A 21,597-nucleotide genomic window follows, 5' to 3' on the forward strand; every position below is an offset into this window, starting at 1 on the left:
CACTCACTCACCAGAGGGCAGAAAGAATACAAACCCTGAAATCCCCTTAAAACCTTGTTGTAATAATTCCACCGTCACAATAGTGCACCACTGGGGTTGGACAGTCCTCGTGGAGGCTCCTTCGCTTTCGCTCATCACACCTCTAGTAGAGCAAGGACAATTACATGTTTTAAACAGTGGCATGTTAACACAGTGCCTGATGCAGACTCCGCACTCCTACTCTTGGAGCAGGAAATGTTAACCACCCCCTCGTTTCTCATGCGCTACTGGAACAGTTTCTTTCTTTCTGCAACCAGGGCCTAAAGTCAGACATAATCAATCCCAGCTCTGTAGGTACACAGTGCTGGACAAAATGCCTCGACAAAGCGTCCTAGGCAAGAGACCACTGATTGCAAGTGTTCTGCTTTCTGAAGCAAATGCCTATGAATCGAGTAATTTAACATTTAAATAGATTTTAAAATCGTTTGACTAACTGGCAATTGTCTCAGACAGGAAGGATAAACATGTTAGTCACAGCATTTAAGAGACTAAGTGTGTGGCACCTCTCCTCCTCCAGAGCATGAGTTTCACCAGATTTGCATTTGATATTTGTGCTTTCTTTGAAAACGTGGCACCTTTGACTTTGTCTGGAGACTTCTCCGGGCTTAACAGCAGAAGTACAAGCACTCTCAGATCAGACAAAAACTGTCTGAAAGTGCCGTACCCAAGGGAAGCCAGAGCACGCTGACCTCCTTCACTGCTTGTCCTGGCAATGCTGAACCTGCGAGGTGGGCAGAAGGGGGTCACCAGCGCCTGCTTTTTGACTTTCTTAGCATCTTCATGTACTTATTGCACCAAGTGGTTATGATCTTGCTGAACTTTACTCCAGTTAGTTATTATGGCTCAGTGAAATAATGCCCAGAAATGTATACTTGTGCTCCCCTGTTTTAACTGGGTTTTACCCTCCCTTGTGCCAAAATAGCACACCTTAGGGAAAAGCCTCTGATGTTCATTAAATGATTGTATTTGATTCATAAGCAAAGTCTTCTTCCACGATTCATCTCGATACCATACATTTTCGTGATGTACAATTAATGTATATGACTCAGTGTGATGCTGCACACCTCTTTGTGATTCATTGTGCTACAAGACTGATTTTTATATGGCACATACATACAACAATAGCCAAATATGAGAGATAATAAGGAGGTGAGATTCTCCAGTGAATGCAAAACCACAGTACAGGCAGCAGTAGGTGAGCTAGGGAGGGCAGTGTAAAGCAGTGATGGGCATTGAATCTTGCACAATACCAATATAAAAAACATGCTGTCACAGCCATGTGATGTGTTTGCCGCAGCAGAAAAATTGTTTGCCCCTGAGTCTTTTGAGTCACTTCCTTTAAGCGTGACACCTTATTTTCAGTTTGCAAAAACTTTTCCACAACAGCAGAGTACCCCAATGCCATTAAAATATTTGGATAAGGAAGGGTCCGCGTGGCTTCCGAGGGCAGAGGTGGGTTGTCTCTTTTGTTCCTGACCTGGGATGACCATTCTGAGGGCTGCTGGGGAATATGGATGGAGGGGTTGGGTTTGCACGTGCCAGTCAAGTCCTCCTCTTCTTCCACATTCCTAAAAGGACGACTGGCTACAGCAGCCCAACCTGCTCCCTCCCTCCCACTGGGGACCTCCAGACTCACGGACCCAGGCCCTCAGCAGCTCAGCAACCGCGAGTGACTGCCGGAGAAGGGGCGAGCAACCCCCAGCACCTAAAAGATGCTGCAGTTCATGGCGACACTATCCCTGCTCTGGTGGCACAAGAACAATGAAGCAGATTTTTAAAAAATAACCATCACTTGGTCACTTGAGTAATGATTTTACATAAATTTAGCTGTCATTGAAGCAGCAACTCTGGAAGGAGGGCACTTGTGTTACCAAAGCTGCGGCCATGGCAGCGCAGCATGGTGCCGGGACTCCCTCCATCTACGCTGGGCAAGGCTGTGCTTGCGAACCAAAACCACTCGAGCTGACAGGCCCTGCTCGGTCCAGAAGGCTCTTCCTAAATTTGGTGCAGTTAACCAGCAGGCAGATACCCTGCCTCAGCGGAAGGCCATTCTCTCTGGCCAGCCCATGGCACCAACGCTCCATCCAGCTTGCCTCACGCCAGCCCCAGGCCACAGGTGAGGGTCACGCAGGCCATGAGGGGCCGGGCGCCCTGTTACTCACCACCGCATGGGGGACGACGGCAGTGCGCGTGCGGCCCTCCCCACCCGTCGCCTTCACGCACCCCCGGCCGGGACCGGGACCGGCCCCGCCCGCAGCCCGACGCCTCGCCGCCTGCCCAGCCCCGGCACCGCGCCCCCTATCGGCGGGGCGGCCGCGCTGCCCGCTCCGCTCCGACCGCGGCGGCGGCGGCGGCCTCGCCTCCCCTGCGGGGCTCGGCGCAGAGCGCGGGGTGGCGCCGCTGCGAGGCGGCGCGGGGGCGGCGGCGGCTCCGGCTCCGGCTCCGGCTCCCTGGCACCAACCGGAAGCGCGGGGGGACGGAGCGGGAGACGCGATCGCGCCGGTTTCAGCCTCCTTCGGCGGCTCCGGGATCGTGCGCCGCTCGGGTCCCGCCAGCCCGGAGTCCCTCGGGGAAGGTGAGGAGGGAGAGGCGCCCCCCGCCACGGCGGCAGCGCTGGGGGCGGCGGCGCGGCCGGTGCGTGTTTCCCTGGGCGGAGGGGGGCGGCGGGCCGCCGGCGGAGCGCAGCGCGGCCGGGGAGCGGGGCCGGGTCGTGGGTGTCGCCGCCGGGTTGGACGTTTCCCACTCCAAGCAACTTTGAAAGTCCTTGGGGGGAGGAGGCGCCGGCCGTCGCGGCGCACGGCCTGACCTTGCGTCGCCCCGGCCAAACCGGCCCGGGAGGCACCGGCGCCCGCGCATGGCCGTGCGGTGAGGTGGGGGTCCCGCGGGCGCCGCTCGGGGCCGTGCCTCGCCGGGCAGGGCACGGTGCTGTCCGCCGAGGGGCAGCCGGGAGGGCGGGCACGGCCCCACGCGGAAAAGGTGCTGCCGGCTGTTGCCTTCCGCGGGGGTTGGCCGCGGGACGTGGGCAGCCGGCGCCTGGCCGGGGGCCGCTCCCCTGACGGTGTTTCGAAGGTGGGGGCTTTCCGTGCACCTGCTGCGGGGTTCTGCTGCGTTTGGTGTAAAATCCCGCAGGGTGGGCTTTGAGGTGTGACTTTCCTTCACCTTCATTTTTTCCTTCCCCCCCCTTGTTTTTAAAGTGAACTGGCATGCTGGCTTTTTTTGCTATGTTTGCTCGAGGTAGTTCCTTTCCACCAGTATTTTTTTTTTTTTTAGTGCACGTGTGTGTGAGCCATCCCTTACCTCTCTATCCAGCGTGCTTTGCTGTGAGTTTTTGCAACAGAGCCATCGGGAAAGCCACGGATCATTACTTTTTCTAAATTCCAGAAGCAGAAATAATTTGAAAGCACTGGATTAACTGGGTCACTGCCTGAAAACATCATAGCTTTCCGCTGGAGGCATGTGGTTAGATGTTTTCAGGACTTTGCCCTGAAATTGCGAGTCTTCAGAAGCCTTTCTGTTTTATCTGTCAGTAGTGCGCTTTGCGTACCGGTGGCGTCGTGTGAGGGGTGGTCACCCTGGAGAGCCGGGCTCGCTGAGGGAGAAGGCAGGAACTCCGACAAAAGCGAGGCCTGGATCCTGCGGCCGTGCCCGTGCGAGGACCGAGCGGCGCTGCGGGCCAAGGTGCAGGTTTAGCGGCCTCGTCTGTATTGCGTCTTGTCGCGTGCGTGCTCCTGGCAGGCGTCACTGGCGAGGTGTAATGTAAGCGAAGTGAGCAGTTCAGGGTTTCTCTGAGATAAAATGTTTTCTATTTAAAGTGAAGCCCTTAAACCCTTCAGTCCCTGCCATTGACACAGCTCGGGTTGAAAATAGTTCTTTTCCTGAAGTACTCAAGCTGTTCAGGCTGAGTTGAGCTCTTTTTCCGTAGCACTGATGGTTATATAAATTCAAATAAAATTAGAAATGTCATTAATGGAAGGTATGCAGAATTCTTGGGTTCTGACAAAGGACAGGCTCCAATGTTGTTGCTTCTGTAACTAAGGTAGGCAGAGCCGTGCCCGCCGCTCTCACCGCCTGCAGGGCTGCTGCTTGGTCTGGTTAAGAAAGTTGAGGAATGGTAGGGGTTGTTGACTTTATTTTAACTTACTGAGAGATTAGAAGATTAGGATATATTTAATTTGGAATTGTACTTGGAGTTTGTTTGCATCTTATCCATCGGCAGTTCATGATATGATTAAAGGATCTTTTTTTTATGAAAACGTCTTTCTGCAATATCTCGTAGCTCGGTATCACTGTAACTCCTTTGCTGTTTTCTGTTCAGATGAGACAGTCATTAACCATGTTTTGATGTTTGGGGGAGGGTTTGTTGGGCTTTTTTTTGAGGGTTTTTGTTTTATCTTTTTAAAAAAAGTTTACTAAATACGCTGCTGCAAAAATCTATGTTGATACGCTCAAGGACTGTAGGCCGTGTTGGAGACAAAGGATGATTTGGATCTAAAACTGGATGGTCAAAGATCCTGAAAGCAAATGTGCTGTTTTGCCAAATAAGGAAACTTGGCACATTCTGCTGTGTATTTTAAGATAGCACAACTGTAGTGTGCTACTACTTTATTGGCAATATGTTGGCAGCCTGCCTTCCTGAAAGAAGCACTGAATCCTGCTTCGTGGAACCACGCAGTGAAGTGAGGGCGGTGAGCTGCGTGGTTGTTGCCTTTAATAAATTACAAAGGGTTTTCCTGAAGTAATCAAATATTTAATTGGCTTCAGGTGCATATGCAGGAGGAGGTATGCAATTTTCAGTTCTGCAGCCATGCACTAAGCAAAGTATGAGTTGCAGTTGTTGTGCAATTTGTGCTAAATTCTTTCCTGCCTCCCGTCTCTAACTTGCAAGTCCCTCAGCGGAAGCTCTCTCTCTAATCTGCGAGCGGTAGCCGAGTGACACCTGGTAAGGTCTTCTGGCTTGTATGTGGAGTGAAGCAGAGAGTTGGGCTTGGCAGCGCTTCCCCTGTGGCACAGGCTGGTTTTGGGGAGCTGGGAGGTAAGAGTGAATGTGTCTGGTTCTTCCAGTGTCGCTGCGCTAGAGTGCAGGGCAGGGCAGCCTGCAGCAACCCATCTGCCTGGGTTCTTGGGGATTCCCTCACTTTGGGGGGGCCTGGGGGCAGCACAGGGCATGGGACTCCAGCAGGGTCCTGGGGAGGGACCCTCACGCTGGTTACTACCCCGAAATGTTGTAATCACAGCAAGCCAGTAGTGGCAGATGGTTTCTTACACCGAATGCTTGTTACTGTACTGAACTGAGCTTGTTGTGGCTTAATTGCTTGCTGTAAAGTGACTGTGTAATAGAGTCCTGACATGTTAAATACTGATGTTAAATAATAACTCAACATGTTAAATAATAACTGGACGTGTTAAATACTGCCAAGAGATACTGCTCAGATCTATTTTTTTTTTCTTTATGTGAAATGAACAGCTTCTAACAGCATGCTGAAATAAGTTATTATGAGGGGAAAAAAGCCCACACAGGAGAAGGTGAAGATGTTCTTGTATGATTACAAGCTGATATTAACCATTGGAAATAGAAGAAGGAGAAAGTTTCCTTCTCCCCCCGGGTTGGATAGGAATAATTGGAAAAAACAGCAATTGAATTATTTCTTCAAATAGCCGTCGTTCACTATTTCTGAACTGCTGTCGCATTTTCATTTCATTAACAACAAGCAACAAAGTCGGTCAACGTAGTGTTCCCCGCTGCTGCACGGCGACGGTGGTTAAACGACAGGAACCGTGTTAGCGGGGAAGGCCGGCGCTGATGCCAAGCCTTTGTTACGCTGTGTGCCTGCGCGTGGGGGAATTGCTGTGATGCCCCCGGCCTTGAGACTGGAGAACCTGTTGCAGAGGACTGCTCTCCTGACTGCAGAACTGCAAGACATGAAGAAGTGCCACACATTGTTGGAAGGATGCACTTGTTTCAAATGCATATGCAAGACTGTGGAGTTCAGTGAAATACCTCGGTATTTTTTTTTTTCCTTAACCGATGGTGTAAACTCAGATTGTTAAGTATCTTTTACAACAGGATGACAAGTTAATAACTGTGTGTGGATTTGTCACTCTAAACAGTCATTTTCTTAAACATAACAAAGGGATTGATCTGTCTAATTGAGGATTAACTACCTTGCATCCAAAACCATGCAGTGATGTTTAAACAGGTCTGTTATTTCATCTAGAAGGAGAAAACTGTGTACCTAACTTAGGCTGTCATTCATTACAGATCTCTAAATAAAGTGTGTCCCATGTAAATCTCCTCTACTTTCTCGGAGGAAAAAAGCATCTGGAAGAACCTGATACAAACAATGAATCATTCTTTAAATTATATTACTTTGTTGTATGCTGGTGCCTGTAGCATCTGGAGCTGATTGGCTGCTGTCAATAAATCTGAAATTGGGAAAATGTTAAAAGAATCAACAGTGGCTTCTGCAAATGCTTGTGTGTCAGGCACTGCATTGCGATTGCAAAATGTTTAGGTGAAGTTTTAAGCAGCAAGGAGGAGACATCAGAAAAGTACTCACTTGTATTCATTGAGTGTCTGGTGTGCATGTTACACCATGTATAGTAGCATAACTTCCAGAAGTAAAATAATTTACTTGTTTATACAGATGATTTGATTCTTCTGGGTGAACAATAATTTATAATAATTTGACAGCTCTTCAGAACTATTGAATTCAGATAGTGAGAGCCAGAAATATTTGTTTCTTGTGATGTATATTTCTTCTTGCTTGGTTTTCTGTTCCTTCTGCCGTCCCAAATGCAGCCATCTGTTATCAGCTGTTCACACTTTCCTGTTAAATTTATGGTCCCGTCAGTGCATATGCTTTTGCCTATGAGTAACATTACTCTTCTTAATAATTCTGTTGTCAGTAAGGAGATTATTCACTGGGGCATAATTATCCATGTGTGTAAACCTGTGCAGGGCTGTGGCCTTAAATTGTGAGGTCTCTGGGTTGGGAAGCCAACCTGTTCTATTTGTCTGTAGTGTCAGGTGTGCTTCAGACACTGTGTACTCAGCGTTAACTTGGAGCAACTGCTGGAGTAAACGAGGCAAATGAGCTCTTGTTTCTGAATACCTGCTAATTAAGCAGCACTGGCAAAGAAGCAAAAAGTTAAAACTGCCTTCACTACGCTCCTGGTTTGCAGGAGTGACCAATGTCTTTTCCCTTGAGCTTTCTCTAAAGAAAATGCATACGGGGTGGTCTAAAAGATGGCTCTGGGATGGGAGAAACCTAACAACAACAGCGACAAGGTTAAAACAAGAACAAGAGGTCAGCAGAAGAATTCAGGCACTTGTGTTGGGGAAGGAGCCGGCAGGATGCTGGGTGAAGGGACTTTATTTCACGTCCCATGGGTAACTCTGCTCTGACTTGCAGAGTTGGGGAAGGAACGCTCGTGTTCCCTCACTGGAAGCTTTGCAGGCAGGCTGTCAGCGAGAGGTGTGCCTGAAGCCTCCTCCCTCCTAAACGTGATGCCTTCCACATAGTAAAGTTGTCGTGGTCTTGCCTTTACCCTTGGGGTGGTGAGGAGATGTAAAATGAAGCAGGCAATTTCAGAAAAGGCTGTATGTTTTCTTATGCAATGTGTAGAAAAATATGTTGGTATCTTCATCTCTGATTTGGAGAATAGCTGCAACCAAATAGTGCCAGAAATTTCTAGTCAAATGACATCTCAAGATTTTTTTAACCAGATTGGCTGCACATTCAGGAGAGCCAGGGGGAAATGATGTCTTTCTGTTTGTTACTGAAGGGACTGGGATGAAGGGGTTGTTACAGGTGTGTTACAGCTGGTGTGTTACAGGTGCGGTTCCTAGTCCCTGACAACACGTAATGTGAGGGTTCCATCTCAAAAAGCCCTGTGGATTGGAGGCTCCCAGAAGACACAATACATTTTGATGCTCTGGGCAGACCGGTATAATTGGAGTTGTGATTTTCACCAGCAACCCAAAATCTCTGCATCTTTGTTTGTTTGTTTGTTTTAGTCAAACCTGACTCTTTCATTTTATGCTGGTGAGTTTACTGTCATAAATAGCAAGTATAGTAACTTTTGCTGGTAATTAAAACTACGTTGTCTAAACTGGTGTATCTGAAACGATCCTGCAGCAGGCTGGCAGGCGGTTCTGCAGGAGCCTGTGTCCTGCAGTCCCACTACGGACCTGAGCCTTCCTGATCTTACACCATCAAAAAAAAGAAACCTAAAATTAGTCATTGTTCATGCATTTAGGTGGCAACATTTCTTGAAATTCGCTATGGGCATAAGCTTTATCGCTGTGAAATCTCCAGGAAGGACATTCTGTTCCTCTGGCAGCAGACGTGGGATCATCTCTTGAAACTGCCAACATCAGCCTTGGCACAGGCTGCAGAATTTCACATCTTGTAACCCAGATAAATTACCATGTACTTGCGCTTTGTTATAACATGTGGACAGAACTGAGTCACTCAGGAAGAGATGTTTGCTGTGGCCAGGTTTTTCCACATCCTTGCGCGAAGTGCTCCTGCTTCGCCCCGAGTGCCGGCAGCGTGCGTGGTGCGTGCCGAGGCGTTGCTGCCCGCCTGCCGGAAGGCTGCCTGTCCGGCCGGGGTGGTGTGCCCCTCATGCACGGCCATCGCGGTGGGAGAGTGGCGTGCCTGGCGTGCCTCAGCTCCTAGGCAAGCTGGAAGCGGAGAGCGTGCTTCCCGTCCGTCGGCGCCCTTCGCTCGCGTTGGGGAAGGCAGCAACGCGCCTGCCTTTCACCGAGCTGCTTCCAAGGTGTTCGGGAAACGTCAGTATCGCTCTGAGGAGTATTTTTAGTTGTTTCTCTCTTCCAGCTGCTCCTAGTAGCTTGTGTAAATTATGCGAACGTTTGCACAGCCCATTGGAGTGCAAGTTCCCAGGCTCTTCTCCTTCCGCACCTTGTAGATTTTACTGTAGCTTGTTTGTGGCAACCAATTCTGGTTTTGGGGTGTCTGAGCATGAGTAAGAAAGTCCATAAATCCACAGAGCATATGTGTTAATGAAAGCTTTTCTTTTCACAGGTTTTGCTGGGGTATATTTTGTCATTATGAGATGTCGTCTACCAGTGCTTCATTTGTGCAAATTAGATTTGATGACTTGCAGTTTTTTGAGAACTGCGGCGGAGGGAGTTTCGGGAGCGTCTACCGAGCCCGATGGATTTCTCAGGACAAGGAGGTGGCTGTAAAGAAGCTGCTCAAAATAGAAAAAGAGGTAAGAGTTTACTTTTAGTTCACTTTGTCTGCTGCGGAAGCAAGGACAGAAATTCTTCTCTAGTGTCTTCCATCCTCTAGCTAATTGAGGCAAACTACCTTGGGCTTTTTGTTTGCTTAATTACAAAACCCCGTAACTGGGTGATGTTACAATAAAGACATACTGAGGGGGGCCCAGCTGAGGGTGTCTCTGATTTAAAGCATTATTATTTTACTGTTTCTTTAGTGTCCTCCTCCACTTTTCTTGTTTAGCAGCTCCTCTCTGGCCTGACCCTGAGGAGGAGAGCTGGCTCCACCTGTGGAGCTAGTAATTTCCCTCTGATACTGCTGAGCACGTTGCTAGATAGGAGGAGGTGGTGTTCACTGTCTTTGCCTGCTTCTGTTTTCTCGTCTTCACATCTGGTCTCTTAAGGGCTGTGGTTCACATCTGTATGTTCACTATAGGCTTAGCATGTATTGCTCAGCGTTGTCTCTTCCCTGGCTGCTGCAGTTTTGATCTGGAGCTCCTCTAGCTCTGAGTTAGTCATAGCTGCACTTCGGCTTGATCTCGTCTTGCAGCGTGGTTTAAGCCTAACTGTTCCACGTTCTCTCACGGCATTGTGTGCACGTGGAAAGGCAGACGGGTCCTTGGCAGTCCTGTGGGAAAATGCAGAATTAAGTTACCAACTAAGGTTGGTTTAAGTTTTTTTTTAAAAAAGAGTTTTAGATTTACCTAAAAATCCTCTTGACCCTCAGCTTTGTACAGTCCCAGCAGAGAGACAGTTTATGTGGTCCTCACAGTGCTACAGCCTGCCTGCTGGTCACCATCACCGATGCAGCAGTGAGGACACGCCAGCGTAGTGATGGACAGCACCGTTCCTGGACTGCTGTTTCAGCATGACTGTATCTAACTTCTATGCAATATCCTCAGAGTATTTTAGGAGGACAATTATAAGCTGGAGGACAGCAGAGCAGTGCTAGGGATGGTATGCTTAGTAAATAATCAGACACCAAAGTTCATCCACTGCTGCAGCAACCGAGTTAGCATGATTACATCATGCTTAGTGATGTGACAAGCATGTTTGATCATGATTTAGCAAGTTACTGTGTAAAATAACGTGGAAGGATCTCATGATTTTTCCAGGATGCTGGGAAATGTAGACCTTCTGTCCAATGTCAGTTTTTACTGTTCTCTTGATTTTTACTATTTGTATATCTTTTGATATTAACAAGTAAAATTAGTGGTATATCAGTAATGTGCTCCTTAAAAATCAGCTGGCTGGTGAATCTCAGTAGTGGTCAGTGAAATATCAGAATAGGTGTGCTTAGTATGCGATTACACAGGAGTCTGTGTTAATCTTGTTGCCAGGTACTTCAAGCATGTTTGAAAGAGCATTTTAAAACAGTATTAATACATCTTGTGATGGCGTAAACCTTAGTGGAATGGGAAGTGATGGAAAAAGTAGGACAATCTTATTTGTATTTGACACAGTTGGACCATTCAACTTTTTTTAAAGCAGCCAAATACAATGTTCAGCTTGTAGTAATGAGGAACACCGGTTGCACACTAGCAGAAGGAAACCGTATGCTGGAAAGGATTTAGTATAATTTGAGGGTTTATTTAGAGACTAATGAAGACTTGCAACTTATTAAGAGCTCATATCACGGTGCTGTTAGGCAAATTAGGTTAATGCCCTTACATGTCCAAATGAGGATCAATAAATTGGTAAGAAGCAGGCGTTCTTTATATTTGTATGTGGCACTGGGGAAATGGGTGTTAGGCAGTAGGTGCAGACCTGGTTCTGTTGTGTTTAAAAGAATGTAAATGAATTGAAGAGGCAGCCCCAGGGACTGCAGAACACGCTTGACGAGTAGAAGGTAGGGGGGCTGTGGGGGTGTGTGTGTCAGATGGGGATGGTGGACATCATCCATCAGGATATATTGACAGAAGGGGAGCAAGTACCTTCCAGCACAGAATTGTTTATTTTCCTTCAGACTGGTCATCATTTGCGGCTTGAACTAACAAGACAGGTTATAGTTTGGAGCAGCTTGGTGTGGACACCTTCTCTTGAAAGTTTTCTGGGGAGGCAGTGGAGAGGCAAGTGATGATGCCTTAACTAAGTCTAGCAAGTTTTGCCAGAACTTCTCTGTCAAAAACTCTAGAGAATTAAAAAATAAGAGCTTGTTTACAAAAATTGCATTTTCATATGAGAAAATCCTGGGTTCATTTAATCTAGTGCAAAAAGTTATTGTAAAAAAACTAATAGTTGCGATCTGAAGCCAGACAAATTAGAATGGGAAATAAAGCACAAATTATAAGGAGTGAGGATGAGTAACGCTTGGAGCAGACTACAAAGGGAAGGAGCAAAGATGGATAATCCTTTCCATCTTTTCATGTCTTCACATTGAGATGTCTTTCTGGACAATTGTTTTTGTCAAATTGTTGAGCTCAACACAAGAGCACCTTGCTGAAGTGTAGTGGCCTGTGATGTACCAGAGGCCAGCCTTGGTGGCCTGAAGGTCTCTTCTGACCCTAATGGCTGTCAGTCTGTTTACATACGTAGTATGCAGTATGTTTATCTGTAGTGATGACAGTAATGAATATCTGTGACTGAACTGTGCTGAAAGTTGTGAGGTCAGTGGCTTTTCTGATAGCAATAGAAAAGTAACTTGCCGTAACTGTAATGTATCTGTGTTTAGTAGATATTTGCATGGTTTGCATTTAGTCCAGAAAACTAATTGTTACCCTTTCTGGTTTATTTGAAAGGAAATAGCCTTTTAACTTTGTGACTGATTGTCTTGTGTTTCTGTTAACTGCTGCCAATAATCCATAACAACGGATTAAAGAGAAAACAGAAGAGAGTTGGGAAAAGCTTGCTCAGAGGAATTTTGTGCTAGCTGAGTCCAACGGCACAAGCCAAGTCAATAGACTTGTGGTGTCATTCTGCAAATATGTTGTATCTGTGTTTCATTTTATTAAACAAGCCAATCAAAACCAGCAAAGATCTTAAATGCTCTGTATTAGCCAGGTGGCTAGCAAGTTCTAACATGTGAAACAAAGCCATTTTTGTGCCAGTATAGAGCAGCATATGATACTAAAGTATGTGCTCAGAAAAACTTACTTGGCTGGATGTTCCTCAGGCAGATTTATTGAAAACTCTTAAAAATTTGAGAAATGAGGAGACCTCTGCAAGGCTTTAACTTGTTATAGACAGGGCGTAAAATTTGACCGTATGGGAAGAGATGTGTGTTTATGTGAATAAAATACAGCTAAATACCGCTAAATAGGTGTGCTGAGAAAAATAAATACGCTGCAAGGGCTTGATTAGAGTATCAGATCTGAAACTCTGGACAAGACTTCTGATTAAGTAAACCATAGGAGTGTGTCTCAAGTGATTAAATATCAGCAAAACCAAAATTAATTCACCATTTTACTATATAGTCCAAGCACTTCAGCAGTTTTAGGTTCTAAGCAAGGAACAGGAGTTCCCCATGAATTGTTTTATGGAAAATCAAACTATCGGCGTGATGTTTATGATGCATGTGGGGGAGGTAGAAATGCCTCCTGTAGTAGGATGTGCGCTTGTTCTTTTGCCATAAGTGATAATTATGTGCACTCATTGAAGAAAATCACACACCTACTACTCAGGAAGTTATTTGGTATTTTTGTGGACAACTTATATGAGATATTGGGTAAGCCCCATAATTTGGCTCCCACTGAAATGGATGGGAGAGATTGGGCCCAAAGGCCTTATTCTGCAAATTACTAGCAGTTCTTTTGACGCCATTATCTTAGCAGATAACCGCTGGGGCGAAATGTTACAATCTGTTGTTTTATGTCTTGCCACGTTAGCTTTTCACTGAACAGCACTTCGGTTGTCTGTACGTCTCTGAAGTTCACCTGTTATTTGTCACTGCTTTTGAAGGCTCTGCTTTTGGTGGCTGTTTTTTGGCAGCTGGCATCTGATCTGGAGTGTGGTTCTTCACTGGGAGATTTATTACTACTGGAATTTTACCTGAAATTTGGACTTAATTTTATTGTCTCTGCTCTTTGGAAGTACTCCATAACCCATGAACTATCTCTGTGCTGTTGATGGACAGCAGTATTGCATCTGAATTGCTTGCTTCAGCTGTTGCAGCCGTGGTACTTAGGTACAGGATGGTGTGGTTTCCTGCAGTACAGCTGCTCCTGGATTCCTTCAAAATGCTGGCGGTGGTCTGCGCAAACTGCAGGAGAGTGTCAGAAAAAATCCCAGTAAAATGTAACTCATCTTGCTGGGAAATACTTCTGGTGAACTAACAGAACTAACTTGTGGATAAAAGATGTTGAATTGAGTAGGGTTAACTGCATGCTTTGTTCAGTCATGTCTGTGCTATGCATTTGAGTTTTATGAGACTGAAAAATAAAAACATGTTTTTACTAGTTGTGATGCTATATTGCTGGAAGACTGACTATCATGGAAGTTAATTTTATATTGTCAGCTTTTTGGTACATAATACATGTGCAATAAGCTTTAGGGGTTCTTTGAATGCTTCATAAAACTTTTCATATGGAGTATAATGCAGCTTCTTCCATTTTTTATTTTTATGATCCACTTCTGGAAGGGACTGTCCAGAAAAACATGGATTGTGCCTGTACCTTCCGAAGGGGATGAGTTAAATATATCCACATGCTTGTCACTGGGCTTACCTCACTCACGTTTGCAGTCCTGAAAGAGAGCATGTGGTAATTTTAATTGTGGGTCATGAGAGTAAGGGCTGGGAATGACTTTCAAGAGTAATAAGAGAAAAACATCTGAGTGAAATAGAGCAAAACAAACCAAACCGAACTGAAATTGATATGCAGCCCTGACAGGACTAAAAATAGTAGCTGTTCTTTTTGCGTGCGGTTTATAGCTGGTGTGGGTGCTTGGGTGCCAGCCTTGATTGACTCTCCACACTGGCACCTGGCTGTAATGAAGGGCAATTTTGATTTTTTTTTTTTTTTTTAATTATTTTATTAGCTGTTTCTAGGAGCTGCTACTCCCTTACCCCTCTCACGTCTGAGTTAGCAAGTATTGTGAGTGATTCAAGGTAACATCTGCCAGGAAATGTCTGGATTTACCTGGTTCCAGCTCGGAGCGGGGTACGACAAACCCCATGCTTCCATCTTGTGGGTTTTTTTGGTGCAGATGCTGTTGCTGATGTACGGTGAGAGAGGACTTAGAGTGTGTGCTGTATAAAGGTACGTAAGGTGTAGGAGTCAAATATGTGGACTTTTCCAGAGGTATTTGCACCTGTATTGGAGAACTAGAGAGTTCACAAAAAAAGGAATGTTGTATATCCCTAGAGTAAGTGATCTCATGGGAACCCTTCCAGCTCCATACACATTTAAAGAAATACTGCTGTATCTTGTTAGCAGCTGAAAGGAAATAAAACTGTTTTTATTATATCAGAGGGCTGTCTTAAAATGTCTTTGTTTCTGTTTTACAGAGCGGTTATTTTGCGGGGTTTCCTGTTTCTTTTTTATATTTTGGTAAAGGAAATGGCTTAGAGCACTCCTCTTGTTGCTGACTAGGGTATTCCCAAAAGGTATCAAAAGTATACTCTGTACCCTTTGCCGGCTGTGGAAGTTGTCAAAATGGGTTCAGATGCTCCAGCTGTTGTATATTCTGTGTCTTGCAGAATAAATCATTTTGGATAGGACAGACTTCTGCAATAAATCTCTGTCTGCTTCTGAGTTTGCCCTACTCTTGGCTTTCATTCAAGAGATATTTTATGGAGGACTTCATTTTGTAAATAAATGTCATGTTTTCAGTTGTTTTTTTTTTTTTTTTTTAGATTTTCTTAGTGAGTGCTTTGGGTATGACTGTGTCATAGGTGTAAAGCGGCATGTGAGTTGCAACTGAAATGATATTAAAACCCCACTGGTATTTGGGAAATACCAGTATAATGAAAGATGTTATGACGTTGCCAGAATACAATTATTCTTGGGAAAAAACAGGCTTTAGTTTTGTTTTGTCTGCTTTAAGAAGAAACTTAATTCCTCTGCATCTCTGCTCCCCAAAATGATCTCAGAAACGTAGCAATCGAGGCACAGAAATGTATTTGTCTATATTTTGCTACATTTTGTTGTAGTGGATTTTTTTACTTGTGTATTTAAACATTTTTATACCAAGTTTTTTTTAGATGAGTAATGTATTTTAGAGTTGCTTCATGTAGATAATGAGTATTTGTAGTACGAGTTGTATGGCTTACTGGGATTTTTTGACCAGCTTAATTTGAGAATCATACTTACAGAGGCTTGTGTATACACTCTTAATTCTTTTAAATCAAGCCAATGTTGGCTTAATTTGATTTAGACATCAGTTTCAATGAAACTGGCATGTCAGGGCCAAGACTGGCAATCTGTGGCTTCAAAAGTTATTTTGAGTCGCTTGAGACATAGTGACTGTCAGCATTGTCCTCTTAGCTTGCAATAATGAAAAGCAATTTCACAAATGCTGGGAATCTTGCTGTAGCCACATGTAAGAAGTTACCCTGTCCTTTTTTTTTAATCAGCTAAACCACCAGATTTTGTACTGAAATTGTAAAGGGTTAAGTGCACGTGTCCTTCTATTGAATGGTGGGCAGCTTTGAACAGTTACTAAATAAACAAACTTTAAATATAGGTAAATTAATAAGCTCACATGCAGCAGATTTGTCTATTGATTCCTTTTGCTTGACTCTCTTGAAGTGCCCCAAACTGTGTCAGCATGAAGCAAAATTGCCTTGCATGTGCTGCTGGTCATGGATACGTGTGTAGTTGCTGTAGCCTGGTTGAGCCACAGGCACTTGCCGTGTGCCTGATCCCTGGGTTAGCGATATCTCTGTGAGGTTTGGACCCTTTTACCTCAGTTGTCTTTGATTTTGCTTTTTTTTCTGAAGGTGCAGCATCTGCAAGTGAAGAAGTTTTTATGCCGCTTTCTCTCTTTTCTGTTTTCTTTTTGCATGGGCTCATTTATTATTTATAATTTGGAGGGGAGGTTGTGTTGCTGATTTCTGCCAGCAATTGCTGATTTCATGCCAGCAATCCTTGACATCCAATGGCAGCTCTTTTGTTTCCCCTCCCACGACATTCTCTGACCCCGAGCTTCTGTTGAAGTGATCAACTGCAAAATGATATTTTTGGATATTTAGGCTGTCCTGAAGCTTTGCTGAAGAAATCTCATGGATAGGGAGGAGATCGTTTTCTCTCAAGGTAGTGTTTTAGGTTGTTGCAGGCTCAAGCAATTGAGGGTTGGCTCAAGTTAGTCTTATAAATGTAGAGATCATTTTCTTAAAACAAGGTTACGGTACAAAATGGCATGGCAGGTGAGATCTAGTGGTGACTTTAGAGTGTCATAAGGGATTGTGTGTTTGAGTCTTGAGTATGTTGAGGGACAGCTGACAATTTAAATGCCTGTGACCTGCGTTGAGATCTGTTGGTGTTGCAGTCCCTGGGGACTCTAAATAATTTACACTCGCTGTGACATTGCAGTGGAATGTCAAATTATTGTTTCTGATAATAGCAAGGTTGCTGTTGAGGTGTGTGGAAGTATTGTTTGACTCTAACACGGTTCCTGGGTTGTTCCATGCCTATGTGATGGTTCAGATGAAGTCAGGGATCTGTGCTCCGGTTGATGTGATCTGAATCTGGGACCAACAGTCTCCTGGAGGCTGTTTTTCACAGGTGCATTCAAAGCTGAGCATGGAGGCCAGTCTTTGGTTGGGGACCCCAAACTACCCGCCATGGACACAGTAGCAATGCAATTCTGAACAACGTGTTTTGTCCTCTTAAGAGGACTTGCCTTTTTTTTGGCGGGGGCGCAGGGGGGCGTCTTTAATTTTTGACTAGCTGCATGTGCGTTGTGTAAGAGTTTGGGGCACAAGATTGCATTGAAAACAAAGTTGAAAAAAAAATACATAAAATATATATATCCTAACTTTGAGGGAAGCATCAAAATCAGCCTTTAAAATTGTAATGATGCAACTAAGACTGTAAAAGTTATTTCACATTTACCTGTTGCCAATTATTAAGGTGCTGATGGAGAAAGTTTCCTTTTTAAGAGGACAGTATAAACAGTCCCAAGGGAACATTCAAACCTGTTTATGTTAGCTGGAGGCTGCAGAGGAGCCTAGATAACAGCTTCAGCATTAACTCTTTCTCTCATACTCAATTATTGTGCTAACACACTGGGCAGATGAGACCAATAAGGGCAAATACCATGCTGCTTTTCTGATCCAGCTGCCTCCAGACTGCCCTGTTTGTCTCTTAAGATGTGTTTCATCTGTTCCAGTTCAGCCACTGAGCAAGAATCCTATTTGCAAATGCATGTTTGTTTATAAGATTAATGTTCAGTGAGTCTGCATTCTGCATAATTTCTATTTAAGAAAGCCAACTGCACTGGGAAACTGGGTGACTTGAGTGACAGTGACCATTTCTGTGCCTTCTCAGTCTCCTCTGCATCTCGGATGCCTGATGCCCGGGGAGCGGGGCAGCCTCTTGCATGCAGGAGGGATCCTGCCCCGCCGCTGCACCTCCTCCGAAAGTCATGCCTGGTCCCTGGGTGTCACTGAAAGGGGACAGTGCCACGCATCTTCCACTTCTCTTCTTCTGCTTCTGGTTGCTCATTTATTTTACTTCAAAACTTCTGAAAAATGAGGTTCCTTATGGCTAAACGTTGTAAGCAGAGGAGAGAAAAAAATCTTGTGATACACAGCTGACCAAATAGCTGTGGGTTTTGTGTATCGGGCATGTGAATTTCCAGTAGCTGCACCAAAAATAAGCATGGTTTGTAAAAACCCTTGAACCGCTGTAGGAGAATTGAGGAAGCTATTGGTAGACACAAGAAGAAAACGTGGTTGCTTTGTATGAAGTTCTGGTTTTTCCACCTTCCAAAGATGAAGGCAGGCATGTGGGCTGGGCAGGTGTCGGCTTTTCAATGAAAGCTGAGGCTGTCTACAAATTTTTTTTCAGGCAGAGGCAGAATAGGAGAGGTTGCTGTTCTGGAAACTTATTGAAATAATCTAATTGCTGCACCCTAGAGTGAGTGACATTTTCCAAGAGGATATCTTGGAGTCGCAGAGCAAAGAAAATGTAGTGTGTGCCTGTGTGCAGTTAGAGGGGGAAAGGCACAGAAATCACTTTTTGTCTCATCATATAACAACCTTAATTTTAGTAATATCAGATGCATTTGAGACAATCCTGTCAAAGATGATAGCTTCTACATAGTGATTGGTGATTTTTGTTTTTGGTGAACTGTGTACTTTTAATCTTCTAAATCAAGGAAAAATCTCTTTACTTTGACCTCTTTGTGATGTGTCTGTGTATGCTGAGGTGCTGCAGGTGGTGTGAGTATGTAGCAACAGATGGATAAAATTCAGAGCTGTTGAATTGCTCTTCTTTGTGGATGTAGCCTTGCTAGTACCCTCTGTAAGAGTTTGCAAGGGCCCTAAAGGCAAGTACAGGATCCAGAACACCGCTCCTTAGGACCATTCATTTTGGAGTTCTGCTCTTAACTTTTGCTTTTTCAGTTGCTTACCTATTTGTACCAAAGTATTGTGAAGTCACCTCTCCAAGCCCGTGTCTCATCTGTCCTGTGCAGAAGTTGGCAGTGGTGTGGTTTCTGGCGCTGTGTCCCGAGTGGTTTACTCTGTTGCCATTGCAGACTGCTTCCCTGATAGCGCTACGATTCTGGAAGCGAGTCCTGCGATTTTTCACGGACTGGCAATAAAGCTTGGTCCTCCCGCGTAAACAAGCTGTTACTTAATAAATTTGAAATCTGCACTATGAAACCTCCTGCCTTTTCATCACTGTGTTTCTGTGCTGTTCTGTGAGAAGGGAGAGATTGCCTACCTGTTAGGGCTGTTACCGAGACGAACATGGAGTAACAGCACTGACGAGGTGCCTGGCTCAAGAAATTCAAGGCAAGTGACTCTGGATTCTGTAACGACACTGGCATCGGCCGTTAGCTCTGACATGGTCAGTGCCTTGAACCTGTGACCTGGATTCCTTCTTTGGGAAAGAAAAAACCTGCAGACCCATTTCAAAGACCAGAGCAGCTGCTTTGTTTGTCTTTTAAAATCTGTATTTCTGCCTTTTTGCTTGGTCAGTGTTTAGAACCATTAAAAAAGTAAACGTGACATGGGGACTGAGATCCTGCAGCTAGAGCTCCTTTATAATTACATATTCAGCCCTAACCGTACAAAGGAAAATGAGAGTCCCTTTTCCTTTATGTATGATATTTCAGTTTTCCCTGAGGTTTAAATTGGCATTTTGGACTATGTTCGCTGGAGCCACTGAAGAGCTTATCAGAAAAGGAAGGAAGCAGAGGGAGGGAAAGAAAGAGAGATTTCCAAATGACAACCTTTTGAATAGTCCAAGTTCAATCCCTAAAACAAAAAGTGGAATCTTTTTTTTTTCTAAATAATGTGCTCTACAGTCTCACCTCTCATCTTGAGAAACATGAAAGAGCAAGTAAAAGAGATGACCCAAATCACAGAGTTCCTTTGAAAGAAGAAATTCAGCTGTTTTGAACACTTACAATCAAAGGAAGTGGCTTCCCTAATTACATGAACTATGTGAAAGCTCTCAGAATAGCTCTTCCACCCCAGGATTCCTTGCACTTTAGAAGTTTGCATAAAAGCTCATATGGAGAATCAGATGCAAAGTGTTTGATTCAAATTTTATTAGGCAGAAGTGAGCATACATTCATATCTCTGGGTTTGATAGCTGGTTGGGTTTGGACTGCAGTCCTGGGTTTGATAGATTTCAGCACTGTACTTTAAAATCTTTCACTGTTCAGGTTCTCTGGTGAGATACCCCTTTCAAGAGAAAAGTGGAAATGAAAAAATGGAGAGGGGATAGAGGGGTCCCTTTGTGAGCTTTCAGTTGAGGATTCTTCACTTCCATTAGGCTGTTCATCATTGTGAAAATCCATCCCTGTACACAGCTTTTTAAAAAGAAGATGGAATTTTACTTCCTCTCATTTTAAAGAAGTTGTATATCTTGACATATATATTTGGAAGAATTGGGATCTGACTTCTACAACTTGAGTATTATTCTAGCAGCACCACTTACTTAACCCATCAAAATTCTGAATTCGGTAGAGACTTTGAGCAAAAAAAGCAGTATTTTCAGAAGGCTGTTACACCTTGTGCTTTCTTTTTGTATGTACACAGTAATAAAGGTATGTTAGTCTAAACTAAACAGTAAGGACATATGAGAAGATGTGGGACACTTTTAAAGGCTTAATGTCTCTGTTCCTCAAGATTTCCTTTTCAAAAAAAGAGCTTTGCTTTTTTAGTGGTTTGAAAGCAGTGGGAACAAGAAATAAAGAACTTGAAGAAATATCGAGATAATTTTCAAATGTAGGCACCTAAAGTTAGATGCATTATTGACCAGATTGAAATGCCCGGTTTTCCCCAGACTTTGCCAGAGTATAATTTTATTTTTGCTCTGTGGGAAATGTCTTTATTTCTCGAACAGTTTATTAGCTAAAAACATGGTCAGATTTTTAGCATTCATGTGAGCATTCATCACAACATTGTGTGTCCTGAAAGCACTAAAGATGGGTATCTAAGCTAAAACTAAAAGATGGGTATCTAGCTAAAACTAAAAATGATTCTTCCTTTCCAAACCATCTCTGAAACAAACAACGAGGTGCTGTCCCTGAGGATACAGTAGAATAATTAATGGTTGAAATCTTAATTCATAATATTTGCAAGGTTTGCAATAATATGCAAGACCATCACGCTTGCTCTGCACAACAGTAATCTCCAAATGGTCTGATATTCTCCACTGGGAGCCAACTACAGTGATTATGTCCAGATTTGATGGAGACAGAGATAATTGATGAGATTGGCCTTGAGGAGAAATCTTGAACCCCTTCAAACTGAAGCAATTTGAACTGAAGAAGGAAAAAAGGCAGAAGGGTTATGACTGTCTCTGGGATATATAGGGTCAGCCAAACCCTTTTATAGTAACACTGAATACTAACAGCAAGATATTGCTAACTCGACTTGAAGAGAAGAAATGTTTCTCTGGGTGCTTTTTTCCTGCCATTACTGCATTTTTTTCTTGCAAGGGTTAGCCTTCCTAAGCTTTGTTTCTTCTTTGGTTTCCAGGCAGAAGGATCTTGCCTGGAATCAGGGAATTGTCTCCCAGAGTGTGCACCCTCAGCAGACCAGTGGTCTTGCAAGTAAAGTGCACAGCACAGTAGCAGCACACGTGGGAAGGGAGGGGAGATGTCATGCAGCCGTACAGCACTCTGAAGTGTGGAAAAGAGTTCTGGCTGTGCGCTCTGCAGAGATGCGTCTTGGGCAGCAAAGCTTTGTGATC

General features: G+C 44.4%; 1 protein-coding gene across 10 annotated transcripts in view; it reads left to right on the top strand.

Moving 5' to 3' along the window:
* Positions 1 to 2,387: 2,387 nt before the first annotated feature.
* MAP3K20 (mitogen-activated protein kinase kinase kinase 20) overlaps positions 2,388 to 21,597 on the top strand; it is a 94,488-nt gene continuing 75,278 nt past the window's right edge. For 4 of the 10 annotated variants that reach the window (XR_015258987.1, XR_015258988.1, XR_015258986.1 and 1 more), the window contains exons 1-2: positions 2,488 to 2,614; positions 9,090 to 9,279. Coding sequence is in view for 6 of the 10 variants with exons in the window: in XM_086751508.1 (XP_086607634.1) it covers positions 9,121 to 9,279 (159 nt within the window). In the remaining 4 variants the exon portion in view is untranslated. Of the gene's footprint in view, positions 2,674 to 3,566; positions 3,718 to 8,815; positions 8,837 to 9,089; positions 9,280 to 21,597 lie in introns of those variants that run through there. The other 6 variants (XM_086751510.1, XM_086751511.1, XM_086751513.1 and 3 more) reach the window with 6 other exon arrangements.

Source organism: Chlamydotis macqueenii, chromosome 6 (genome assembly GCF_036417535.1).
Source record: "Chlamydotis macqueenii isolate bChlMac1 chromosome 6, bChlMac1.mat, whole genome shotgun sequence".
NCBI lineage: Eukaryota > Metazoa > Chordata > Aves > Otidiformes > Otididae > Chlamydotis > Chlamydotis macqueenii.